This window comes from Trichosurus vulpecula, chromosome 2 (assembly GCF_011100635.1).
Source record: "Trichosurus vulpecula isolate mTriVul1 chromosome 2, mTriVul1.pri, whole genome shotgun sequence".
NCBI classification, from domain to species: domain Eukaryota; kingdom Metazoa; phylum Chordata; class Mammalia; order Diprotodontia; family Phalangeridae; genus Trichosurus; species Trichosurus vulpecula.
This window is the reverse complement of record NC_050574.1, coordinates 337442018-337469956: the sequence shown is the minus strand read 5'-3', so window position 1 is coordinate 337469956 and position 27939 is coordinate 337442018. Positions and strand designations below refer to the sequence as shown.

Sequence of the window (27939 nt, the reverse complement as noted above, 5' to 3'; positions counted from 1 at the left end):
CGCTGGGAAATGTAGTTTTTCCGATCCTACGGAACCTCTCACTCCAGCCGAAAAGCTTAAAGGCGGGAAGAGAAGCCACGAGGAATGAAGCGAGTTTCGGTAACCACGGCGTGGTTGAGAGCAGAGAACAAGGCCAGGGCCACTCACCTGAGTCCCCCAACACCAGCACTTTCACTCGATCCAGCGACGCCATCTTACCGCCACTGGTTAATAACAAGCCCTTCCCGGTCTAGGTCCGGTTGATAGAGAATCTGCTAATCACAGAGCTTGTTTGAAGATGGCACCGCCCCATACGCTCCTTCTCCGCTGTTTCATTGGCTAATGGGAATAGGACCTTTTATTTTTGCAGTATTCATTGGTTAGATGAATCCTTACGCCAGTCTTTCCTGGGAGGAGGAGGAGGAGACTGCCGGTCCGAGGGAGAGGGCAGGCGGGGCTGGAGCGTGGGGGCCGAGCTAGATCCTGGGGGAGGGGCTGGAGCCGGAGGGGCCGGGCTAGAAGCGGAAGCAGGGCTGCGCGGCGGGCCCTCGGCGGCGCCGGCGTCGCGCTGGTGATGTATTTTGTTGTGGACGGCCCCTGGTTCGCCTGCTGAGCGTGGGGCTCCGGCTTCTGCCGTCTGTCTCTGGTGAGTGGGGCTTCCCGAGCCCCGGTTTCTCTGCCGCACCAGGCTTTCCCTTCCTCCCAACACCCTCTGGTGCGTCTTACGTCTTGATCCTTACTTGTCCCCGGATTTCTTCCCTGGGCCCCTTGTTCCCCTCTCGGGTCCCGCTCTCTCCCCGGGTTCACCCGCAGCGTGCCCCGGGGGCCGCAGAGCCCGAGCGAACCGGGAGAGCTGGAGGGAACCTTAAGGCTCGTCTGGGCTCGTCCAGGAGCACGGTATCGAGGGCCTGCCAGGGGCCAGGCACTGTGCGAAGCGCTGCTCAGTTAACAAATGAGGAAACTGAGGCTCACAGAGAAGGGCGCCTTGCCCAGGGGTCTCATTGAGTTCTGGGGGCTTTGAGTTTCGGCCGGGCGGCGAGGCCTTGCTGGAGGGGACGCTATTATGGCGTGGAAAGAGAGGAGGGTAAGGAAGCCCACCCGAGGCTGGGGTCTTGGGTTAGGCCCCAGTAGTTCGAAAAAGTTGGACCAGGTAAAGTTTGAGTGGTTTCCACGCCACAAAGCGTTCCATCAAATTGTTATCTCAAGAGCAGGGGCTGTTTTTTGGCCTTTCTTAGCATTCCTAGCCCTTAGCACAGGGCCTGGCACGTTGTGGGGGCCTAATTAAATACTCGTTAAACTGACAAATTATTAGAAGGAACAGGTCGATATTTTATTTATTAAACACTGGTTATGTTCCAGGCACTATGCTAAGTCCCGAGGGGGAATACAGAGAAAGGTAAGAGAAGGTCCCTGCCCTCAAGGAGTTCACCATCTGTTGGAGGGCAACATGCAAACGGCTATGTACAAAAAAGATTATAGACAAGATAAAGTGGGAATGATCTCAGGAAAAGAACCACCATTAAGGAGACCTGGGAGAGGCTTCTTTCTTGCAGAGTGTGGGACTTGAGCTGAGACCTGAAGAAGGCAAGGGAATCTAGAAGTCAGACACGAGGAGGGGCACACAGTGAAACACTCCAAGGAGGGAGATGGAGTTTCCCCATGAGAGGAACAGCCAGGAGGTCAGGGTCCCTCGATGGCATAGAGTAAGTTTAAGCGAACACCAGTGTTCAGTTAATGCTTTACTGCCTGCAATGCTAGGTTCTGGATGCGTAATCAAAATACTGCTTTAAAAGGAAGATCCTTAGTGAGAAAGAAAAAGACTTTAGATAAAGCTTTTTTAATTAAAAAAAAAAATTTCGAGGCTATCAGGGTTAAGTGACTTGCCCATGGTCACACAGCTAGTAAGTGTCCGAGCCACATTTGAACTCAGGTTCTCCGAAACAGGTGCTCTATCCACTGCACCATCTAGCTGCCTCTGAGGATATCTAGTCCCTTATTTTGCAGATGAAAAAACTAAAGTACAAAGAAGTTAAATGACTTGTCCAGGGATACACAGCTATGTGAGTATCTGAGGGGGGATTTGAACCAACTTCTTCTGGACTCCAAGTCTGGCTTGTGACCTACTATCTACTATTTCATAGGAGTGCACTGTTTCCCCCTGTATTGTTACAGAGACTAATGGGAATAAGGTAAACTTTTAATAACCCGTTGGCATGAAAATAATATGCTTGAGAATCAGTTGGCTTTTTAAAAAAATCTATTTTACCTTATGCGTCTGTGTTACCACTAGTCTCTCGGGGATTGGGGGGAGGAAATGGACAGGAGAAGCTTTCACTTGAGCTGGGCCTCAAAGAGTTGGTCTAGATTTAGACAGAGGTAAATAGACATTCTCGATCAAGAGAACTTATGAGCCAATGTGGTGAATATGGTGAAAAAGCATGGTGCGCTTAGAGGATAGTGAGGAGTCTTAACTTGTTCATGTATTGGAAAGTGCTGTTTCAACTGAGATAAGCAACACTGTGTAGCCCTTGACTCCCTCTCACACTGATGAGCCAGGTTCTCAGAAAGGAATTGACTTTGTACTTCTTCCCTCAGGATTTCATTTTCTAATCCCTTACAGGTGTATTCTCCAATAACATGCAAGGCTTAGTTCAGGTTGTAGCTCTTCTATAATGCCTTCCTTGATTGTTCTTCGACTCAATAGCCCCTTTCCTTTAAACTTCCAAACTGCTAATAGTTTATGCCACATAATTTATCTCTTAATTATCTTATATTGTCTTGTTTTATTTTGCTATTTTGCTCATGGGTCTTTACCTTCGTGTGAAGTGTTGGAATGAGCAGTAGCTTTGATTATGTTGAAAGCATAAACTTATTCAAACTTTATGAGTGGAAGGTATCATTTGTTTGCTATGCAGAAAGAAAAAGTATTCCTTGCTGCATGTGTAGATTATGCTCTCATAATTTTGTAGATGTGGAAAAGTAGATCTCAGTTGTTATTTTCCTAATTGCCTTTTATAAAAATAATAAGTTTCAATTTTTTTCCCCAAGTCTTTGGTTTTCCCCCCTCTTTCTGTGCTTCAAAAATTCCTCAGTGACCTCAAAATTGTGTTGCCTCCAGCCACAAACTCCTTTGGGTGTCCTTGGTCTAGACTAGCTGTTTGTCTCATCTGTTTTCTTAAGTGCCATTTCTAGTTCTTCATTCAGCACTTCAGAGACTATCATGTTAAGAGTCCAAATTTGTGGTGAAAAGCGTTTGTTATGAGAATTTTTAATGTCTGTTTTCTGTTTTTCCTCAGTCTGGTTTCATCCTTAAATATCTAAGTAATTTTGTTTATTTGGGTCTCTTACCAAGCTTTCTATAAACTTTTATGTTTCTGTATACTATGTCTCACCTTTTAAAAGTGAGCTAGCATCTCTTTCCACTTGGCAAGAAATAAAATATTTGATTAGTGAGGCAATTAATAGACTCTTTTGGTTTCTGTAGTCACAGCATTACATGATAGTTTACATCAGTTAGATTTGTGTCAAAAATGGTGATAATCTGGGTTGATGCTTTATTGTATTTTTCACTTTTCAGTGTCAATAGCGTCTTTAAATAGGTCGGGTTAGAGTTGTGTTAATTGAACACTATCTCTTTATTTTAGTTTGGGTATTGATTTTGATCTCTAGGCTTTAACAAGTTAGTAGTCTGAATGTATTAACAGTAATAGCTATATTCTATGTAGTGCTTTAAGTTTGCAATATGCTTTACATATATTATCTTATTTGATCCTCAAGTAACCCAGTGAGGTAGGTACTGTTATCCCCATTTTACAGATTAGGAACCTTAGGCCTGGGGAAATTAAGTGATTTACCCGGGATCACACAGCTAGTACATTGTCTGAAACAAGATTTGAACTCAGGTCTTTCAGACTACAAGTCCAGTGCTCTATTCATTATGCTGCTAGACAGCAGATTCAGAAATAACCCAAAATTAATGGCAAATCATTTTCTATCAAAATATAATCTAATTCCATTTGGGGGGAGGGGAATGAAACTCCCTTTCAGCTATCTTCTGTATAATTTCAAAACCTTTGGTTTCTCTCATTTCTTTGTCCTTATCTTCTACTACACGCAGATTTGCATTGAAGTTACCAGATTTAAAATGTAATACTTAGTTTAATATTGAATGTAAAAGTGTATATGTATATATGTGTATATATATATATATATATATATATATATGTATATTTTATTTATAGGCTTTAGTCAAGGCCTTCATGGGATTTCTCTATTTTTTTCTTTGCAGCAGATGTTAATGCATGAACCACAATTATTTTAATGGTTGTCTTTTCACAGATTTTATTTATGAGCAGAGTAATTTGAAATGATTAAAAGATATTTTTTATTAAATGCCTTTGGACACATGTTTAATTGCCACCTTCCTTTCTTTTATATGCCAATAGATCAACAATTGATTATTCCTGAATTAAACCAATTAAATTCTCCTTATGCCTGGATTAATTTTTTTCATCTTAATACAGGATATATGAAAAGTGCTGGTATTCTGCATAAAATGACTGACCCAGACGTCCTCACAGAGGTTCCAGCATCTTTGAAAAGACTTGCTAAATACGTGGTACGGGGTTTTTATGGGATTGAACATGCTCTGGCCTTGGACATCTTGATCCGAAACCCCTGTGTGAAGGAAGAGGACATGTTGGAGCTGCTGAAGTTTGATCGGAAACAACTGCGATCAGTTCTGAACAACTTGAAGGGTGACAAGTTCATCAAATGCAGAATGAGAGTAGAGACTGCTGCAGATGGCAAGACTACTCGCCATAATTACTACTTTATAAATTATCGTCTTTTGGTTAACGTGGTGAAATATAAGCTAGACCACATGAGGAGGAGGATTGAAACTGATGAAAGAGATTCCACTAATCGGGCGTCTTTCAAATGTCCCACTTGCTATAGTACTTTTACAGATTTGGAAGCCAATCAACTCTTTGATCTTGGCACAGGTAAGGGTATACCTGTTACATAAATTTTCTTTTCAAGTATTCGTGTTTTACAATGGGAAATGCTGTCATTTTTGGAAAAAAAATATACACCACATTTTCTATTAATAGAGAACCAAGTTTCTTTCCCTTCCCTTTGTCTTCCTACCCTTACCCCCTCCCTCCTTCCCATCCTGTCCACTCCCAAATATACACTTACACATGCATTTTAATTGCTGTCTCTTACCATAACGGAGTTTGAGCCTTTTTGTACATGTGCTCGAAAATATAAATGTTAGGGTGTGTAATTGTGTGTGATGTTGGTATAGTTTAACTTCATTTATTCACTCACTTTTTGGTCTACCATTTTTTGGAGCCAGAGGGTATAGTTCAGCTGAAAGCTACAGAAGCTTGGCCTTCCTGTTTCTGGATCCATCTGCCTTCTGTGCTTTTCTGGAACACCAACTATGCAGATAAAGGGTTTAGCTGGATTGATCTGTGCCCCCTCTTGCCCTAACACTGGCAACTGAAGCGTTATTTTTAGGGTCGAATAAATTTCTTAAATCCAGGTGCTTAATTGGGGGGGCGGTACTACTATGATATAGCCTTTAGATACAAACCTTTGCTTAACAGTGTTAGAGGGGAAGAGTCAACAGAAATGTCATAGGTACAGATCACTCCCAGAAGTGAGCTTTTCGCTGTTCGCCTGATCACAAGAAAGGGAAATACCCCATGAAATTGGATATTATTTTTCTCTCATTCTAAGATAGCTGGGGAGTCACAGTTCTTTTTTCATGTAGAGGGTGGAGGAAATGCCAAAATTCAGTAGGAATGGCTTCATCTTCATACTTTTTATATTATCTATAATTATGGCAAATGAAGCTTTTGATCTTGTTTTCTCAATAAAGATATTATTCATAAATTTCTAAGTATCTGTCAGCTACTAAAATTAGCTAAAAAGATGTAAGAATTGGAAAATTAGGGAAGATAAAAAAATTCTTTAAAACCATTTGAATTTCAGGAACATTGTCATTTAATACAACACTTCTGCAGGTCATTACTGTGATCTCTCAGGTCCTTGTCTTCGGTCCTTTTTCAATTTTTGTATCTTTAGTATAGAGCATTCCCAGTGCAGAAATTCCTTCCACTTGTCTGAAACATATAATCTTAGAAAATAGTCTGAAAAATTCAGTGGTTTACTCACTCCCACCCAGCTAATAAGTCAGAGGCAGGACTTTAAGCAAGGTCTTTCTAACTTCAAGGCTCCCCTCACCTTCCTCTACTTAGTGTGCTGCCTCTTCTCAGGTTCTTGGGAAAGGTAGATTGAACAAGTTTTAATTTTTAGGATCTGAAAATGCCACTTCTGCCCTAGAATATATAAAAAGGGCTTTTCAGAGAGAATCTATCTTTCCACAGTGAACATGTGCAAAAGTCTGAATCTAAACAAATAAGGTAACCAGGATTATTTGTTTCCTTTTGGACTCCCATAATACATTTAAAATTGATTTATTTAAAACTTACTTAGTATAACACCCATTGCATAAATTGTGATGTACCTGTACACTCTTTTCAGCATTGTTGTAACATAGTTACATCCAGTTTTAGTCTCACTCCGTACTCTAAAAATGTATGAATTGGAAAAACCGAAAAAGCAGTAAAAATGACAATATGTCAAATGGGTCTTTTGGATAAAGAATGAAGGGAGTTGGAGTTTCTTAAACCAAATAAGGCTAAGAGATGACTTAGTTGCTGTCTTCAGTTTAATATATGCGTGCATATGTGTGTGTATATGTGTATATACACGCACAGGAAGGGCATTGAGAATATTGATCAGTGTTTGTAGAGGACCAAGTAAAAGGAAATAGAATAGTAGACTGGTGGATTTGATTTAAATTGTAGTCAGATGTGATTTCAGTCATTATTAATCAGTAATTATTTAATCATTTTCTCTTGTTTGACATAACATGACTGTGTTTAAGAATAGAGATGTAGGTTTCAATTTTAAAAATTAAATCATTTCAAAACATTGGTGGGAGGGTTCCCCCTTTCAGATGAATTTTGCTTCTATGCTTGAAAACAGTTATTAGTTGAATCAGATAACTATTAAATCATTTAGATGTGAGCAGTGCCCACATTAATGAGTAAGTCAGGGATATTTGGGATCTAAACTTTTAGACAAAATTAGAGTCCATGAGACTAAGGACTGTATCTTTTCTAAACTTTGTAACTACCTCAGGATCTAGTACAGTGATCTTTGTACACAGTAGAAGCATAAAAAATATATATCCTTGCTCTTTTTCTTTTAATAAGACACATGATTTAATAATGTTATACTCTTAAACTTTTAACTGTTTTTATCATAAATGTGAATTTTTGTTGCTTTTTAAAAATTAACAAGACTTTCAGCCAGGTCTACATGAGATTGACTGGCAGGATATGCAACACTTTGTTAATAGACAGGAAAAGAAAGACAGGTGCTGTCTTGTTTCACCAATTCCTAAATTCTTAGTCCAAATTTAGAAAAATTTTGTCCAAAGGAAGAGAAGAAAAACCATTTCTATATATGAGGACTCTGCCACTGTTAAAAGCTGAATTGCCTCTTTGTTGGAATCAGAATCCCATTTATTTAAATGCCTTTTAGTTATTGGTATGTATGTCAAGTCAGCAAGCATTTAAAATGCCTTCTATGTGCCGGACACTGTGCTGAGCACTAGAAATACAAAGAAAGGCAAAAAAGTTCCTATTCTCAAATAGCTCACAGTCTAATTGAGGAGATAACAGTCATCCTACTCTGTACAAACAACACATACACAGGGTAAATTAGAAGTAATCTCAGAGGGAAGGCCCTAAGATTGAGGACAAGGAAACACTTTTTGTAGAAAGTGGGACCTTAGTTGATACTTGGAGTAAGCCAGGGAGTAGAGATGAGGACAGAGAACGTTCCAGGCATGGGGGACAGCTGGTGAGAATACCTGGAATCCAGAGATGGGAGTTGGATCACTGGGTCCGTGGGTGGGTATAAGACATAAGAAGGCTGGACAGGTGGGAAGGGGCCGGGTGTGAAGAGGCATTTATATTTAATCCTGAAGTCAGTGGGGAGTTACTGAAGTTGATTGAATTGGAGGTGCAGGGCAGGGGTGGAATTGGTCAGACTTTAGGTACGGAAGATCATTTTGACATCTGAATGAGAGATGTACTGGAGAGGGGGAAGACTTGAGGTAGGGAGATCAACAGCAGGCTGGGCAATGGCCTGGGCTTGAGAACCTACACCAGGGTGGTGGCAATATCATATGTGTTTATAAAACCATGTAATTGTCCTTAGAATTGTGAGGAGGGCTTGAGATAGGTTAGCAAACTGAGGTTGGGTGGGTGCTTCCCAATATTGCCCTGAGTCTTTTCAGGCTTTTTTGGGGGAAGGGGAGGGTTTAGGGGGAAGTGCAGAGATGAGGTGTAAGCAAAAAAAAAGTGCTGAGTACTTGGGAACAGCTAGTACAGTGGATAGAGTGCTGGGCCTGGAGTCAGAGAGACTCATCTTCCTGAGTTCAAATCCAACTTCAGACACAAGCTGTGTGACCCTGGGCAAGTCATTTAACCCTGTTTGCCTCAGTTTTCTCATCTATAAAATGAGCTGGAGAAGGAAATGGCAAACCACTCCATTGTCTTTTCCAAGAAAACCCCAAATAGAGTCACAAAGAGTTGGACACAATTGAAATGACTCAACAATAATTCTTTGTTAAAGCTTTCATTCTTTCCAAGGTCACAGGAAATAATCAGTTTCTGGTATATAAGTTCAAATCTCAGATCAATCAGTCAACCAGCAAACGTTTCTCAAGTATCTATCATGTGCCAGGCAATGTGCTAAGTCCTGGTGATACAAAGACAAAAACGTTCCTACCCTCAAAGAACTTATAGTCTCTCCATAGGTACTAAAATCAACAAATTTGACAAGTATTTATTAAGTGCATACACTGTGGGAATGAATATATAGAGAGTGTGTATACACACACAAAATCTGCTCAAGTCTTTGAGGGGGAGGGTTAGGAATACTTCACATACTTTTCTTTTATGTACTGTCCATCTTGTTTCATTAATGATTAGGCTCAGATTTGCAAGGGTTACATCTTAAGCTCCTTTGTTCTTTGGAACACATTCCATTCCCCTGTGTGATTTCTGATGGGAACAGAAACATCTTGTACTATTTGAAGATCTTTCATTTTGTTACTTGTAGACTGTATTGTTTGTCATCAAAATTGTTAAATTTGACTGCTACGTATGTTGAAGTTTGTAGCATAGGTTTTGTCACTTTAATCTTTTTTCCCCTTGCTTAATTTTTCCAGGTATTCTTGTAGTCCTTGTAAAAAAAATCCGTTTGTTTTTTTTTTTCATTTTAGTTTCTGCTTGCAATTGTAGAGTTATAACCCTTCTTTTGGGAGTCTCTCTCTAGGTACATCATAATTTTCGATAACTAGTCTTTGGTATACTTCTACAATTTTGGCTCTGAATTGGAGTTTGTCGTTAGAGTCAGGCTCTGCCCTCTGCTGTGCTTTTGTTGGAGTAGTTAGTTACTCATAGTCACCTGGTTTCCTTTGCAGATCACTACCTTCCAGGGTTCCCCCCCTGGGTATTGGAGCTTAAAATCACTGAATCTTCAATGCCTTTTATGGCATCTCAGCATAAATGCCAGGGACTTTAGAGTCCCTGGGCTTGGGGCTTTCCTATTCTGGGTGCTGCCACACAGCATTAGTTACTGTCTTCCTTCCCCCCCACCCCTCAGGCTTTTAAGGTACCTGCAGTGGGGATTTCTTACCACCCTGGGCATCAGCCTTTTCTATGACCCACCTCTGGTTACACCAGTGGGCTTGCAGGTGTGAGCTTTCCTGAGATCCCTCTTTCCTGTTGTTTATGTTCTGTCTCATTTTTTATGCAATTCTGGGGTGGAAGAAATCACTTTTGTAATTTCTTACTGGACTTCTTGATACTTCTTTGGTCTTGTGCCAATTTCAGACTTTTGCTAGAATAGGTATGTAGGAGCTAGATGGTCCTCTGCTACGTAGCAATCTTGGCTAGAAGTCTCTTTTTACAAAATGTAAATTTAAGAACAGATTTGCACTCTATTAATTGTATACAATATCTTTTGATTTTTATTCCAATTTTTGCTGATTTTGCTCTTTAACAAATCAGGTGTATACAGTTATACACATGATTTAGAAGTGATTCTAACATTAATAACTAGTTAGTTCTTGTTTAAGGTATTGTTATTTTCTTTTTGAAAGGATATTTAGTGCTCATTACACCTGACAACTTCTAACTATTCTTAAAGAAAGTAGTCATGATATAAGTATCATTTCATGAATTAGTTCATGGCATACTAGCTGTGACCATGAGGCTCCCACGTGATATGTAAACTGAAGTTTCAGCAATTTAATTTCTTGATCCTGAGCCATATCTTCCAGTGTATTTTTAACCATCCTTACCAATGTCCACCACCATTATTGATGTGTGTGTTGATTTAATTTAGAGGGTCTTATCAAGTTTTTCATAGAATTACCACCTTGACCTCTCCAGCAGATGTTAGCTTATGAGCCACAATTATCCTATTTATCTTATGTTCATCATGAGAGCTGTAACACGAGATAGCCAGGTGCCCCATTAATGATTGTTGTTACCATGCGACACGGGATAAAAATGAACCTTACTTGCACCTTTGCCTCTCTGAGGAGAATGTACAAAGCCATCCTTTGATTTCTCTGTATCTTCTTTATGTCTTGGATGTTACTTAGAGTGAGGAAGCCAACTTTTAACATGATTCATTTACACTAGTATTATGTTGTCTTGTGGATCCTTGAACAAAGAATTTACATACCAAGTACCAAACACACTGCTTATCTTTAGCCATAGTTGCCACCATTCTTTCCTTATGGTTTGAGAAGGAAAGGGAAGCCATATGGAACTGAGAATGATTTTTATTTCGTTGTTATGGTTATCTCAGGGATTGCCATAGACAAAGTTATCTGGCCTCCTGACAATAAGCTTCTTTATACTTAGCTAGACTATCTTCAGAAAGTAGATTTGGAAAATAAAATTTAAAAGAAAGGAAGAAAGTAGATTTGATCTGTTGCCAACCTAGAAATCTTTTTTTTTAGCATGATTAAACCTGTCACTTTATGTTCTAGTATTATAGTGTTTGAGAATTTGGTCAACTCCACTTCATGATGAGGCATTAGAATAGGACTTTTGTGGAAGAATGGGGAAGATTATAATCAATATTGCCTCATGAAACAGTGAGAGGCATTGAAGGGAAAATCAGGTTTATAGAAAACTTAATTGGCTTTCACAACCAGCTAGTTCACCCTAAGGGCATTTAAGAATGAGACCTAAGGAATTAAAGGAAGACAACAAACAGATTTTTAAAATGAAAAAAAAATATATCAGCTTTTCTTACAACAAACTATTTTCTCCATCGGTGATAGTACATCTATCCCATATCAGTAATCTTCAGGTGATGCCGCATGTCTGTGAGTCATGGGGAACCAAAAATCTCTTAAGGGATCAGAATTGTAGGTTCCCCAAAGGGCAATGGAGAGACGCGTGTTTGAGTGTAATTAGGCTCTAGCAAGTTATTTGCAAAACATTGTAGATGGGACAGTATCATCAAAAAGATATTTGACTGTAAAAGGAAGTAGGCTGGTCATGTCACAAGAATGAATTGTGACATAAACAGAAGCCCATTTGTTTTTATGATACATTGAAATCATTGAGACCACAAATACATGAAAAAACATTAACACTAAAGTTCATAGTTCTGTTATGTGTGCAGTTTTATGCCTTTTGCATTTTTAATATAGATTTTTTAAAAAATCATGTGCTAAGGCCAAAATTTTTTTTTGTGGTGCTATAGCTAACGTTTTACTTTTAGACTTAACAGTAGATGTACACATGCATGTACACATTTTTTCCCAGAATATGTAGCCGTAAAAATTTTAAAAATAGGGTATTTCAGTGTATTGGTTTAAAATTAAGCTCTATTCTTGAAGGTTACACATGATCTCTTAATTACTAAATCCAATGGCTTTTTCTGTGTCTTCATCCATTATTTTTTTCAGCATTTGACTGAGGATCTATTCCTTTTGGATAATCTCTTCTCCCTGTTTCCATATCACTGCTTCTTCCTATGACAACCTCTCAGGCTTCTTTGTTGATTCTGTCCCTTAAACTTTAGGGCCTGAAGCATTGTCCTCACTTTTCTGTCTATATATTCTCTTCCTTAGCAATCTCATCCTTTTCTGTGACTTCAGCATTTCCTCTGCGTAGATGACTCCAGCTCTTCCTAACCTCTCCTCAAACTCTACTTCTGTATCTTCAACTGCCTATCAGATCCATCAGAACTTCAAACTATAAACTTGTTCAGAATTGAACTGAACTCCCAACCTCCCCAAAACTTAAATCAACTTTTTACTTCTCTTAATAGTACCATCATTTTCCTGTTCACCAAGTCTTGGAGTCATTTTTAACGGATTACCACTTATTGGGAGTGTTGAATAAAGGATTCAGGCACCCATCGGGTTGTGACTATTTGAGGCTTCTTCCGTCTCTGGAATTCTGCAAGATTTTGAAAGGGGGAATTATAGGGAGAGGTGATCAGAGAACCTTGAAGCTTGTTTAGACTCATATTTAGAGAAAAAGACGGGACAGCGAAGGTCGGAGTTAGAAGGATGGGATAGTGTCACAATTCCAGACAGCTTCAAGAAGGATCATAGCACTTAGTGCTGAAACAGGTGTTCAGCTATAATCTCATTCAACCACTTCATTTTATAGATGAAGAAACTGAGACACCACGGTTAAATGATCTAGAGATTCGGGATTTAAACACAAATCATTGAATCACTACTAAAAATCTCTTAGATTTGGTAATTATGAGGTCATTTTAGTAGTTCAGCATTTGGAACTGGAAGGGTTGGGGAAGGGAAAAGGTCTGAAACCAAAAAATGATCTTCTGTATTAAAGCATAAAAATTCAGTATCCATTAAATGTTTATAAATCCATTTATATATCCATTAAATGATTGTAAATGAAAATCAATATATTGAGTTCCTTCTGGAGTGGTAATATCAGAGATGAATTAGTAGTTATGGGCCCCTATAATGAATACTATAGAAATTTAGTCATCCTTCTAAAGTTGCTAAATATATTCTATGCCAGCTGAGAACACTAACATGTTAATGGAGAATTTTAATTCTAAATATTAGAGGTCAGAAGATTAGTCATGTGGAACAGATTTATTTTTGCCATTTTTATCATGCTCTTTATCTTTCATTCATATTAGAAAACTACTTTTAACTCTTTCTTGGTAGAGTTTAATCCTTGCATGAGAAAAGTAGTTCAGGGTGGGAAAGAGTAGATAACCGGCTTGGACTGGATAATCATCTTCTGGGTAAAGTTGGGACTGGGTCTGAATTTGGGCCCAAGCAAGTATAGGCCAAAGACCTAACCTACCTGGGCGACTGGATTTCTCAAGGCCACCAAAAAACAAGAGGTTGAGGGTAGAGCAAGGCTAGGTGCAGGGGCAGCTCAAATTTTGGCCTTTTGTAGGGTACATTCCTAGACTTAAGTAGACTGTTGCAGATCCTTCTAACTGAGCTGCATTGATAAGGCCCTGGACTTGGACACCACCAAAAAGAGAATAAAGCTAATGGTAACTGCTCTGTCTACCATAATGCAGTAGTAGGGTCTGATTTTAAAATAAAATTTTAAAAGATTGGACAAATTACTGTCTGTTGAGTAGTGACCCAAAATGCCAAAGGCTCACAATTCATTAGAAAATATTGTGCAAGAAAATTGTAGAATCATTGACTAAATGATAGAAGCATCTTTAATATCATATAGTCATTTCTGTTAATTGGGGATTTTAAATAGATTAGATGAATGAATTCCACAGATAAGCTTGAAGTGAGTTGTTTTTGGCACAGTATCTACAGAGGCTTGTTTTCTTTGCCTTTAATTTACTCTGTTCATTTGCTGAAGGAATTTCTAAATGCCCAGTCACTCCTTGGGATTTTCACAAATGGGTAATCAGACAAACAGGTTTGAGGAATTAGTGATTCTCTAGCTTAGGGGTTGGCAAAGAGTCTTGTGGGCCAGATCTAGTCCACCACCTGTTTTTATACAACTTGAAGGCTGTACAAAAACAGGCAGAGGATCAGATTTGGCCCATGGGACATAGTTTGTTGGTCTCTGCTCTAGAGGCAAGATGAAGAAATTCTGTTGAGAACAGCCAAGATGATGGGATGGGGGCAGAGGTTTGAGGCAGCCCAGCCCCTCTCAAAGAAGCGGGCATGCTTGCTTGTGCTTTTTCTCACTCTCTCTCAGTTCTAGACTGAGTAATGATCAAAAAGAGAGAGAGACCTCAGGGGCTTATTTTCTCTGCAAAGGATCACAAATTTGACCTATGAACAAGTAACAAATTCAGGAACTGTAGAACAGGAGTGGGCCAGGATACCTTCCCTCCCTTTCTCCTCCCCCCACATCCCGCAGCAGAACAGGGCCATAGCACTGTTTCTCTTACCCTCAGCAGCAGCAGAAGATCATACAAGGCCCTTACATTTCCTCCAGAAGCATACAGAGCTTAGCCCTATCACAGTTCCAATCCTGGAAGATAATGAAACAAACAAACTGTGATGTCAGGGATACTCAGATGCCAATCCAGAAGGGAATAACTCCAAAACACCTACAGGCAACACTCAATTGAAAACACCTCTTGTCCAAAAGAGTAGTTATGGCGTTATAATGAAATACCAGGCCTAGAGGAAAGAGTCGGGGGTGGGGGGGGGGGGGCGGGGATTGTGGTGTAAATGAGAGCAATGGAGGAAAACTTGGGAAGAGAAGTAACACTTAGCAGAAAAAGTATAAAACAATGCCCAAAAACAGACTCCCTGAAAATTAGAATGGACCAAACAGAAATTTATGACTTAATGAGACAATATGAAATATTAAAACAAAGTCAAACATTTGGAAAAAAAGAAGAAAATATCAAATATCTCATATAAAAAAGAACTGACCTGGAGAAAAAGAGCGATAATTTAAGAATCGTTAGACTACCTATTAACTGTGACCAAAAAAAAAAGAGTCATGGTATTATTTTTCAGTAAATCATGAAAGAAAACTGTCCAGACATATGTAGAACCAGAAGACAAATGAAAGTAAAAGGAACCTACTGATCACCATCAGAAGCAAACCTCAAACTGAAAATTTCCAGAAGCATAATAACCAAAATACAGAGATTCCAGGTCAAAGAGAAAAATACTGCAATCATTCAGAAGAGTTCCAGTACCAATGAACCATAGTCGTGATAATACAAGATTTAATAGTTCCCTCTCCAGGGGAGTAGAAAGTATAGAATATATTCCAAAAGACAAAAGATATATAGGCTTATAACCAAGAATAAGTTTCATTTTAACACCCATCAGATCAACATAGTTGACAAAAAAAGGAAAATGACAAATGTTGGGGAGGTCGCCAAAAACTAGTTGCATTGATACGATATATCAGTGGTTTGCTGTGTATTGGTACAGCCTGTTCTGGAGATCGATTGGAAACTAGACCCTAAAAGTACCTGTACCCCTTGATCCACACTGCTATTACTAGAACTACACCCCAAAGAAATGAAAGAAAAAGGAAAAGGGTCTACATGTGTTTAAAAAATATTTTCGTATCATAGGAAATGATTTTTCAGAAAAGTGTGAATATAGACTTGTTTGAATTGATGCAGAGTAAAGTGAGCAGAACCAAGAGAATGATTTATTGAATAATAAGACTATTAATAGTATTCATAAAGTGCTTTAAGACTTACAATACTTCATTTAGCCTTACGACAGCCTTGGGTTGCTAATATTATCCCCATCTTACAGTTGAAGAAACTGAGACAGACTGAGATTGTGGCTTGCCCAGGGTTTCGTAGACAGTAAGTATCTGAGGCCAGATTTTAATTCACATCTTCCTGGCCTTACGTCTAGCCCTATCTGTTGTGCCACCTAAGTGCCCAGCATGCTGCAGATGCCATCAGCATTGTGCAAAAATTTTGGAAAGCCTAAGAAAACTGGTCAAAGCAGAATTAGCCAGTATTAAGAGGACCAGTGATAAATGCCACCCACCTCCTGATAGAGAGGTGATAGTGCGATATGCAGAATGAAACACATTTTTGAACATGGACAGCATGGGCAATATGTACTTGATTTGTTATAAAGGTGTTCTGTTTTCCATTTTCCAGCGGAGGCAGGGATGGGAGGGAAGAATACTTAACCCCGCCCCCCCAAATAAAAAAAGCAGTTTTATTTATTAAGAGGCTCTTTTGGTCAGTAGATAGATATACAAATATTTTGCCTTTTGAAGCAGACAAGGTGAAATGATAATATCTTCATTTTGTAAATGAGAAAATAAAGTTCAGGGGAATTCCATAATATATCCAGGGTCACAGAGTTAGATTAGAAGTTGACTCTCTCAAATTCTTAATCCACAGTGTCATTTACTACTCAGTTGAATATTGTGACATGTGCAAATATATCATGCAGGAGATGAAGGCTCAGAGTGATAAAGAAAGTCAAATTATTGAAGGTGTTAATTGGGGAGCTTGTTTTTGAAGTGAGCCTTCAGAGGATGGATTTGAATAGGAAGAGAAAAGGCAGGGGGTCCTTTCTGGAGGGGAAACAATATGAACAAAGACTTGGAGGTGGGAATGAGCAAGAGACAATGAGGCAGCCATCCTGGATGGAGAGAATGGCAATTACAGCCACTAGTTTTTAGCTAGATAGAGTGGACCATGTTATGGAGATCCTTGAATGCTACAGTGAAGAGTTTGGATTTCAGCTTTAATCTTAATTATTTACGAGCTACCAAGTGAGCTCTTGAGTAGAGGAGTGATAGTTGAAAGCAATACTTTAGCAGAATTAATCTTATGACTGTGTGTAGGAAGGATGGGAGTGAGAAGAGGGTGGAGTTAGGCCGGAATTAGACAACGGATGATGTGGGCCAGGACAAGTGATGGCTGTAGTAATAGAAAGTGGCTAGGGATAACTGCATTTGATGACAGATTGTGTAGAAGGGATGAGGAATTGGGATGACCAGAAGAGGGAGACTGGGTGTGAATAAATGTTGTTTGAGATGGGTTTTATACGGTCTTAACGTTTTCCTCAAATTATGGAGAATAATTTAGCCATTTTTTGCTATAAAAAGTCCATCAAATTGATATTTATCATTTTATATTTAGTAGAGTATGTCTCCTACTAGAGTCTGTTGTCTTAGTTCTTTTTACTTATTCATATCAGTAGCAAGGATCAAATAGATTTCACTGAAAAGCTTGGAGTAAAACTTGACAACTTCTACTGCATATCTCTCCAACCTGCATGTAAATGGCGGTTTTTATGTTGTTAAAAGGGAAAGGTAGATTGTAGGGCTAATTTATTCCATTCTCTTGTCATTTAAAGTACCGGCTCCCCAAAGTAGCTTGTCTGCATTTATAGTGAATAGAATTGTTGAGCTGGGAGAAATCAAGATCTAGTCTAATCCCCTCATTTTACACATGAAGATACTGAGGGCCAGAGATTTGAAGTGAGTTGCCCTTGGTCATACAAAATTTAGGGTTAGAGCCCAGACTTAATCCTGGGTTCTTGTCACCTGATTCCCAGTCTGGCCCTCCTTTCATTGTACCACAACTCTCCTCATTTAAAAACAGCCTGCTTCAGAACCTAAACCTAGGACAGGGATTAAGCACTATATCTGAGGCATTCGGGCAATGATCCCTGGTGAGGCTGGGTTAATGATTTTTTTTACTACTTGTTTCATGTGTGGTCACCACCAGCCTCCAAGCACTCTCAAACTGTGGTAGCTTATGACCTTCTGGTTTCCTCTGCAAACAATACAAATGTGTGGTGGTGGTGTTCCTTTGAAAGAGCCAGATGTTTGACACATTTAGATAAAATTTAGTGAATTAATTCATTGGAACTTCCTTATTGTTAAAGTGAGCAGAATAATGTAGCATTGGCCTCTTACTAAACCACACAAATAGGAGGGGTGTGTGTGTGTGTGTGTGTGTGTGTGTTCATAGAATTTTATTTTTTAATTAGGGCTAGGGAATTAGGTTTGAAGAATTTATTGGAATAAGGTAGTCTCTAAGACTTGGGGTGTTTAAATAAAATACTGCAATAGACAGAAAGACATAACAAATGAAGAGTATTGGTTTCAGACTTCTGAGAGTATAAGGAAACAGTTGTATGCTTAACTTTGCTCCTATACTGAGAGCCAGCAGAATTCTTCTTAAAAAGCAGCTGCTAGCTTTTTCGTCTTCCTCCGCCACTTGGCAGTTGCGTGACCTCTCAGGCCACATGCTGCCCCTCGTCCCACCGCAGCTGCCGCCATGCCCCGAAAAATCGAGGAAGTAAAAGACTTCCTGCTCACAGCCAGGAGAAAAGATGCCAAATCTGTCAAGATCAGGAAAAACAAGGACAATGTGAAGTTTAAAAGTTCAATGCAGCAGATACCTGTACACATTGGTCATCACAGACAAAGAGAAGGCAGAGAAACTTAAACAGTCCCTGCCTCCTGGTTTGGCTGTGAAAGAGCTGAAGTGAAGGAATCATTCAATGTCCCACCTGTATTAAAATGTAGGGGGAAAAAAGAAAAAAAAAAGCAACTGCCATACTCTGACTAGCTTTTTGATTTCTGGTTCCCTGCATGTGTGCTGTCTATCTATTCAGTTGGAAGTCCAAGAGGGTACAGTCTTGATCTGATTCATCTTTGTATCACATCCAGAACCTCCCTAGCACAATACTGTGCACATGGTTAATACTGATGAAGTTAACTTGTCAAGAACCTTGTGTTGACACCTATATTAAAAAATGGCCAACATAAGTGGAAAGGACTTGAAGATAAGAAATAAAAATCTAGTAGCATCCTAGAAAGTATTTTCCCCATTCAAGTGAGACCTGTGTCTAATAACATAACTGATGTTTCTTTGTGTAGTTAAATACTACCTGTGGAATGAATGTCTGAGAAGGAAGGCACACTGTGGGGTGGAATTTGGTTTTTTGAGTTTGAAATGAACCCAAATATTTTCTTTTTTTTTTTTTGAAAACGTTACCACAGAGAGACTGATTGGGTATCTCTGGTTCACTAATCACAAGCTTTTGTTGTCTGTGTAGGAATTTTCCGTTGTACCTTTTGTGAAGCAGAAGTGGAGGAGGATGAGTCAGCAATGCCCAAAAAAGATGCCCGAACAGTTGTGGCGAGGTTTAACGAACAGATCGAGCCCATTTATGCACTGCTACGAGAGACTGAGGATGTTAACTTGGCATATGAAATCCTTGAGCCAGAACCCACGGAAATCCCAGCCCTAAAACAAAGGTGGGTTATGAGGATTTTATGCCCTTACCAGAGGTGTTTCATGTTGAGTCTGTCTTCGTGTTTGGACTTCTGCACCTCTAGGAGACTATCCATTAGGGGTTAGCAGTGTATTGCTAACTGATTTCCCTAACTCAGAGAGTTGTGGCTTTGATTAGATGTCTGGCAGAGTCTCCAAGTGCTAATTTTCCTAAGTTCACCACAGAAAGAAATGTACTGTAATCTTGTGGCTCTGTGAATCTTCTCGAAGTAGGCAAAGTCATCTGAAGCCTAGCAGGAGAAGTAGAGACAAGAATTAAATAATCAGTGACCATAGAGTTAATGATGGGTAGGAAGTCACGGCAGAGAGCTAGTCTGACTTGGAGACTAAGAAGATAGTATGGAACCAGATCACTAGTGATCTCCTAATTGCCAAATTCAAGGATTTTTCTTCAGCTTTCATCCTCCAACTTCTCTGCAGCATTTGGCATTCTTGGTCTTCTTTGTTGACAGTATGTTGAAAAGACAGCCTTTATTGTAGTTAGAAGTGGAGATATAGCAGGTTATGGTCTTAGAGCAGAGATTCCTTTTTTTTGGAGGTACTGCTAATCCCAGTGATGCCAAAGTCCAAGTTGTGGCTGTGTTTGTGGGTGGTTGAACTCCAGAAGTGTATGAAAGGCATTACAGTTGGGGAGTTTGAAGAACGAGGATCATTGTGGATGATAACCATGAAGAAGGATCGTAATGAGATAGGTGGACTGGGATCCAGGTGCTGAGCATCATCAGGGGATCCAAGTGATCTCCATGGGAAGAGTATATTATAATCAGGTGTTGTAAACTTCAGAGGAGGAGAGGTGGTTAAGCAGTGTTATCGGAATACTGGTCTAGGAGCTGCAGCAGGGGAGTTATGGTTTACCTACTGATCTCTTTTCCTGGCCCTTGGGATCATGGGGAGTTGGAATAAGCAATTTCCATTGAAGAAAGCTTCAAAAGAAGTAATATCAATTTAATTACAGAAGAGGGGGAGGGAGCCTTTGTTGAAGAGATCATGATGTTGGGGGAGAGGGTGAGAGAGGAGGTGGGAAGAGGGGAAATTGTTCATTGCAGATTGGAATTACAGAAGATAGAGTGAAGAAGCTAGTAGTAGAGACGTCACTATCACAGACTCTAATTCTTCCACCTTTTCATTACCCATGTTCTAATTTCACTTTCTTCCCATCTCAATCTTGGCCCTGTAGTTAAACGGTTTCCTCCACACTGTCCTGCACTCATGAAGCTTTACCCCTCTTTGTCAGCTGGCCATTTCTTCCCTTGCCAAACCCCAGGCCTGGATTATTCCTACCATCTACTACCTTTGCTTGTACTTATGTGCTATTGAATAGTGTTGGAGGAGGTCACACAACCATGCTGGTGGGGTAGTTATAAATTTGTTACCCGTTTTCAACTGGTTCTTCACTACAGCAAGGAAATCTTTTTATTCCTCCCCACTTTATGCCCTGTCTGTCTCCTTATGGAAGCTATTCCAAATCTTCTCTTCTTTCCCTCCCACACTACTTCTTCTGCTCCTTTAGCTGAAGACTTCACATCTTCATTTACTGAGAAGATTGAAGCCTTTTTGCTATGAGTCTATCTTCTCCACTTTTCTTTACCTTATTACTCACTCTCCTTTTCCTCAGCTTCAAATGATGGGGTGGCTCTTCTTGTCAAGGTCAGTCCCTTTACATATGCCAAAGATCCCATCTCTTCCAGCAGATTTGTTCCTCAGTCACTCTGTCTGTTCCTCTAACTTTCAGCGTCTTCCTCCCTACTGCCTTCAGGTGTGCTCAAGGACAATTCCAATCCTTGAGAAGCTTACATTCTAACAGTAGAGACAACATTTACAGATGGAAGGCAGCCTTAGAGGAGACAACACTAGCAGCTGGTAGGAGAAGCCCCCTGAGGAAGGGGTGGCACTTAGACTGAGTCTTGAAAGAAGGCAGGGATTCTAGGAGTTGGAGGTGAAGAAAGAGAACATTCCAGGTATGGGAGACAATGAGGGTAAAGGGAATGAAGGCAGCAGACAAAGCCTTGTGTGAAGAACAACAAGTTAGCCTGTATGACTAGACTGTCCAGTATATGGAGAGAAATAATACCTAAGAAGATAGGAAGGGCCAGGTTATAAAGAGCTTTAAATGCCAAAGGACTTTACATTTAATTCTGAAGGTGGTTAGATGGACTGGCAAAGACAGGACTTGAGGCAGGGAGCCCAGTTAGGATGCTTTTACAACAGTGTAGGAAAGAGCTGATGGTGACTTTGTGAATGGAGAAAAGAGAACATGTAGGAGAGATGTCTTCAAGGTATAAATGACAAGATTTGGCAATGGATTGGACATGGGGGTAGAGAGGAGAGAGTTGAGGAAGACACTAAGGATACAAACCTGGGTGACTGTAAGGATGGCAATGCCCTCAACAGTAATACCTAAGTTAGGTAGAGGGGCTGATGTTGGGGGCAGGGGAGGGAGAAGGTAATGAGTTATGTTTTGGACATGTTGAGTTAGAGATGTGTTTGGGACATCCAGTTTGAAATATCCATTAAGCAGTTGTTGATGTTTGACTACGGTTCAGTAGAAAGACTAGGGTTGGAAATACAGATCTAGGAATCATCTGTATAGAGACGATTATTGAACCAATAGGAGCTGATGAACTCACCAAATGAGGGACTGACTATAGAGCAAAAGAGGAAGAGCCAGGATAGATCTTTTCAGGGGCACTCATGGTTCTTGGGTGTGATATGAGAAAAGAGGCCGAGAAGGAGAAGCTGTCAGACAAATAGAGGAGAGCCCAAAGAAAAGAGTGGGGGTGGATGGGTGAGGGGAAAGAGCAGACAACAGTTGTGCTGCAGAGAGGCCACCAAGGATGAGAACTGAGACAAGACCATGGATTTGGCAGTTTCTGTTGAATGATGAGATAGGAAGCCAGATTGCAGAGGATTTAAAAGAGAAAAAAACAAAGGCACTAAATGTAGACAGTTTTTCTAGGATTTTAGTTCAGAAAAAGAGGAGAGGTAGGATAAAGGCTAGTGATTGATCTAATCTCGGTGTAACAAAGACATCAGCTACCCAACCCCTCTCTTCTCACATACATACGGAATTCAAGGATAATATATGTATGTCTGTCCCTGGTGCTTTAAGGGTTACAGAGTGCTTTACAAGGTCACCCATACCAGAAGACCTTCCTCGCCTCTAGTCTATCCTTCCAGATCCCTTGAGTGTCTGTTTAATCTGTTGCTGCTCTTTATTTACCTTAGCAACGTTCAATTCAGTAAGCATTTATTGAGTAGCCACTGCTTTAAGGGACTGCTGCAGTAGATGCTCAAGGAGCCTAAACAAATAAAGGGAAAAACAAGCATACAGATAAACTGTACATGAGACAGTGAATACATGCAAAAGTGAGGTCCAAGCAAAGTGCTACAGGAATATGAGGAAAGACTCTGTTCACAGGATATTGGGGATATGTGTTAAGGAGCACTTCATGAAAGAAGTACCATCCGAGTTTGGCCTCAAAGACGGGAAAGGTCTTAGAGATAGAGAAGAAGAGGGCCCACTCATCACATGGCAGACTGAGCAAGGAAGGGTATGGGGATGAGAGCAGAATGAAGACTGGACAGTAGAAATTAATCTTCTTTAATTGGAATGTAGAATACATTGGAGAAATTTATACTACAACAACATTGTAAAGATAAAATAACATTTCATTTAAAAATCGCTTGGAGGGCACCAGTATGAGATGAGCCCAGGTAGGTAGGTTGGAGCTACTTTGTGGAAGACTTTCAATTCTGGAATCAGGAGATTATATCTTATTTCTGAGGCACTGGAAACTTGTAAGTTTTTAAAGAGAGAGATGACATGCTCTTGGCGCTGAATTAGCAATATTACTCAGCAGTCTGGAGAATGGATTAAACAGGGTGTAGATAGGTTGGAGGCATGAAAACCATTTAAGCCATTCCAGTAGTCTAACCAAGAAAAAATAAGGTCCTGAGCTAGTATGGTAGTAGTGAGGATAGATAGGAGGGACTGCATTAGAGAGAGATTGCAGAAGTAGAGACATGAGGACTTGGGAGCTGATTAGATATGTGGCATGAGAGGGGAAAGACTGAAAGATAATGCCAAGATAATGAGCCAGGACATAGAGTTAGAATCTCTTTGGGCAGTCATGGTAGCTCATGAGGCATTCTGGTCAGCTTTCATGCCTTGTTGAATGAGCAAAGACTTTCTGGTTCCCTCATGAGTATGGCCATCAACAAGACTGAATTAAAACTGTTTTTACCTCTTCAGCCATTTTTTTTTTTGGCATTGGCATTGCAAATCTCAGGGACAGTATTCACTGGACTTCTAACAATTGTCTTTTTGGGTGCTCAAAGCAATGGAAAATCAGTGGGGTGTATCTATCCCAGAATCCAGTAAAGACCAACTCTGAATAGAGCCTCTGAATCCTGACTGACCCACTTACAGGTGTGATCCAGTAGAAGGACACTTCAGGGTTCTCTTCGACTTAGTAGATTGCATCAAAGTGCTATAGCTGCTGACCTCCCACCTTACAGTAGTTACCTAGCATTCTCCTTCCTGTCCCTCATCCACCTTCCTATCAGTGTTTATGCAGTGAATTTTTTTTTAAACTTCTTTTTATCCTCTTTGGTTTTTCATAGCAAGGAACGTGCTGCTGCTACTGCTGGAGCTGCTGGCCTTGCAGGTGGACATCACCGGGAAGCTTGGACTACCAAGGGTCCATCCTATGAGGACTTGTACACTCAGAATGTCGTCATCAGCATGGAGGACCAAGATGATCTTCATCGAGCAGCAGCTGAAGGGAAACCCAGCAAAGAGAGACCTATTTGGTTGAGAGAGAGCACAGTCCAGGGAGCCTATGATTCTGAAGAGATGAAGGAAGGTAAGAGGCCAGCATAATGTCCCTCTCTCTCTTACGTGCAGCTGAGGATGTTCTGCCAGTACGCTTACATGGCCTCATCATTGCTGTCTCTTGTCATATACTTTCAACCCGCTTTGTAACAGGAAGTTAGAAATGCAGCAAGAGAACAGCACGTTTCAGAAAATTTATAGGACTCCCCAGAAGCAAGTTGATATAATAGGAAGTACGGTTATTTACTTCTCTTGTTAAAATATCGTTTCCAGTTTTAGGGAGGACACCCGACAGCCCTGCGTTTGATTGGAGTTTTTTTTCTTTTAGTTGTGGGTAACACTTAGTACCGGAAACATTTCTTCCTTGTCCTGAGTCTGCTGAAATTATTTTACCACCCATCTGCTTCTTCCAGAATCATTTACTAATTTATTTTCATAACAAAGTAGTGCTTTAAAGTTGCCAAAGTACTTTACATATATTGTCTTGTTTGAGCCTCACAACTTCCCCAGGAGGTAGGTGCTGTTATTATCTCTCTTTTAGAGATGAAGAGATTGAGACAGACAGAAGTGAAGTGACTTGCCCAGTGTCACACAGCTAGTCTGTGTTTCAGGTTGGATTTGAATTCAGGTCTTTCTGTCTTCAGGTCCAGCGCTATATCCGCTACACCACCAGGTGCCTCGTGATCCATATTATATGTGCAGGACAGTACAAAGCACAGTTAAAAAGAGACAGCGTGGGAATGGAGGTCAATGATAGGTCACAGTTGCTTCCTTCTTTGGGGAATTTCACATAGTAATTTCCAGACAAGTTATATGCTTCGTGGCAGCTAGGTGGCATAGTGGAGAGAGTTCTGGACTTAGACTTACAAAGTCCTGAGTTCAAATCCTGCCTAACTGTGTGACCTTGGGTAAATCCCTTAACCTGTCTTAGTTCTCTCGCTTATAAAAGGAGGGGGATAATAGTACTTACCTCACAGTATTATGGTGAGATTCAAACATAATTTGAATATGGTGAGATTCATAACATAAAAGAGCTGTGCAAACCTTAAATTGCCAAGTAAATGCTAACTATTATTGTTGGCTATGCTTACCATAGTGTGAGCTATATAACACAACTCCAGTGGCACATACTCTTTATGTAACTGAATCCAGAGTTACTTTTGCTCTTTAGATTTGAGGGGTTGGTGTGCCCCTTAGTATGGGAATGAGACTAACACACGTCTGTAAGTGTCCCAGAAAAATGGTGCTGGGACTAGATCTTTCTGTACCCCTGGCAGGGTTTCACTTGATTCCTGGGCTGAATTACCACTATTAGTATACCACTTGGTCTTCTTTTAATGAAAATCTTATAAGCAGCTAAGAATCACCTCCCTCTTCATTTTTCTGACCCTCTTCCCATTATGATCTATTCTTCCTTTATAATATAGACAAGGACAGAGGGGATGTGCCTGGGCAGCAAGTAATGGTTTTCCACAATATGACTCTCCACAGTGTTCTCATTTCAGTCAGAAAAAGGGTTCCCTTGACAACCACCATTCTACTTCACTCCAGCTAACTCTGTCATTCCTCCTGATCAGGTCAGCCTTAACACTAAGGAGGCTGGTAAACAGGACCATATTTTAAATAGGTGAAGTCTGCTGTGCCACACCCCTTTGGGGGATCCCCACAATCTAGCACCTACTGAGACTCCTTTGCAGAATGTCTGGGTGACTAGTTAATCTGATAAATGAATCTGTGCTGATGGGATAATGAGAGAAGGCAGCCCTTTTTCCAAGGCCCTCCTGAGTACTAAGTGTTTTTTTACATGGGCTTGTCTCTGTTGGCCAATCCAAAGAAGACAATTTTGCACCAAGCAGATGAGGGCTGTGCCCTGTAGGGCTTTATAGCACCCTTCAAATCATACTGTATAGATGGATGCCTATTTCTAGCAACATGTACAGCTGGCCCTGCTGGGGAGTGTTCAAAACTGATGCATCTGAGCAGTGACCACATTTTGAAAGGAAAGTCATTACGTGTGAGTCACTAGTCACTAGTTGTGTTAGAAGAGTGACCTACTTTTAAGGCTGTGAAAGATAAATCAAGTCCTCTTGATATACATTTCAAATTTTTGCCTGGACAACCATTTATGAGCTTCCTTGGTACCAGCTTTCTCATTAAGTAATTAGATATTTATCAGCAATATCAAAGTTATATAATTTAAGCATCTTTCTACTCAAACGTCACTTAATTGTAAGAAAAATTTTCATTTTTAATGAAGCAAAATATTTGTACAGGAAAATTCACAAAGTGATAGGATGGTGAGGAAAGCTGCGCTGTTGATGCTATAGCATCTGGAAGCACCTTCTGTTGCAAGGAAAGCTCTGAGTGCTTTGCTAACGGTCATTGTTTAGTCCCAGACCAATGTGGAGCCTCCTCTCCATTTATAGAAGATCTGCTGCCTCCTCTTGGAAGGCAGTTTACAAGTTCTAGATTCATCCCACAGGGAGTGGGCAGGCCAGAGACTTCTGAAGGTCCTTACTTCTTATATTTTCTTTTTCAAGGTGGATTAGACATAGATGCTTTTCAGGAACGGGAAGAAGGCAGGATGGCACTGGACGACAATGAGGAGGTCATGCGGGCCCTCCTCATTCATGAGAAGAAGACGCCTTCAGCAGCAGTTGGCTCAGTTGGGGCAGCTGCTCCTATAACTACTGCAAATGGCAGTGACTCAGAGAGTGAGACAAGTGAATCAGACGAAGACTCTCCACCTCGTCCATCTGCAGCTGTCTCAATGTACCAAGAGGACGACGAAGAAGAGGAGGAGTTTGAGGAGGTGGCAGATGATCCAGTTGTCATGGTAGCTGGACGTTCATTCTCTTACAGTGAAGTGAGCCAGAGACCTGAGTTAGTGGCACAGATGACTCCAGAAGAGAAAGACGTCTATATTACAATGGGACAGCGTATGTTTGAGGACCTATTTGCATGAAACTTCTCCTGTGTCTTCCATGGTGGCCAGATTAGAGAATGTATTTTTCAAACTATTTCCCCGTATTTAGTCTAAAGAAAATAGTCATCTCTCACAAATCAGGACAAGGGTAGGAATTTGACTTTAGTGTGCCAAAACAGAAAAGAGGAGGAAGGAAAGGAAGAGGATAGAGTGAATTTTATACAAATTGGGAAAATTCATTCATCCCTTTGTCTGTCACCACAGTATCAGTATTTCTACTCTTTTTTTTTTTTGCATAATTTCTTGATTTGCTCACTCTTTTAAGTGAGAGATATCTCTGGTACCAGTATGGATTTTGGTTTTGAAACCTGTTTGTCAAAAAGATATTATGCAGCAGTTAGTTCTGATATGTAGCATGGCATTGTTTCTTAATGCAGAGTTTTAAACATATAAAAATATGTAAAATATACATACGCATATGTATAAATAAATATAAACTTTCCTCTAGGTGCCTATAAGAGTAGTAACTTTTGTAACACTTTCTCTTACAGTTTTTTTAAAATATCATCTTACAGGCCTTTGTGGACAGTAAAGATTGTGTTTCAGAATTTGACCCTATTAAAAATGATGTTTCATTTACATAGATGAATGTTGGAATTGAAAAACTATTTTCAAACTATTTTATACCAATTAAAATTTGTTATTGCTAGTCACGTAACACCCAGGGGCAAGGGTTGAAACTGATATTTTATCTCCTTTAAAAATAAAGTTTTCTTTAAAAAAAAGTTTTCTT

At 40.1% G+C, this 27939-nt stretch overlaps 2 protein-coding genes and 1 pseudogene across 4 annotated transcripts in view; 2 read left to right on the top strand and 1 right to left on the bottom strand.

Moving 5' to 3' along the window:
* The window catches only part of RABL3 (RAB, member of RAS oncogene family like 3), a 58003-nt gene extending 57474 nt beyond the window's left edge, over window positions 1-529 (bottom strand). Inside the window, exon 1 of the mRNA XM_036745108.1 lies at window positions 148-529. Within this exon, the coding sequence (XP_036601003.1) occupies window positions 148-193 (46 nt within the window). The 5' untranslated portion in view covers window positions 194-529. The remainder of the gene's footprint in view (window positions 1-147) is intronic.
* Window positions 480-27919, top strand: GTF2E1 (general transcription factor IIE subunit 1). 3 transcript variants are annotated; one of them, XM_036745107.1, is made up of 5 exons: window positions 480-625; window positions 4503-4982; window positions 19148-19349; window positions 24010-24251; window positions 26761-27919. In XM_036745107.1, exons 2-5 carry the CDS (start codon window positions 4508-4510, stop codon window positions 27183-27185), a joined length of 1344 nt encoding a protein of 447 aa, XP_036601002.1. In that variant the 5' UTR covers window positions 480-625; window positions 4503-4507; the 3' UTR covers window positions 27186-27919. The 3 variants fall into 3 exon arrangements, with proteins under 3 accessions (XP_036601002.1, XP_036601001.1, XP_036601000.1); XM_036745106.1 differs by lacking the exon at window positions 480-625 and adding an exon at window positions 647-694; XM_036745105.1 differs by lacking the exon at window positions 480-625 and adding an exon at window positions 2120-2168.
* Window positions 18364-18590, top strand: LOC118837947 (annotated as a pseudogene).
* Window positions 27920-27939: the final 20 nt, after the last annotated feature.

What these genes read in the sequence shown, in the direction of transcription:
- GTF2E1 (XM_036745107.1), top strand. Translation starts at nt 4,508, where the DNA reads ATGAAAAGTGCTGGTATTCTGCATAAAATGACTGACCCAGACGTCCTC. An exon ending in ATCCCAGCCCTAAAACAAAG is followed by an intron (nt 19,350 to 24,009) that starts GTGGGTTATGAG and finishes GGTTTTTCATAG; the next exon opens with CAAGGAACGTGCTGCTGCTA. An exon ending in TTCTGAAGAGATGAAGGAAG is followed by an intron (nt 24,252 to 26,760) that starts GTAAGAGGCCAG and finishes TTCTTTTTCAAG; the next exon opens with GTGGATTAGACATAGATGCT.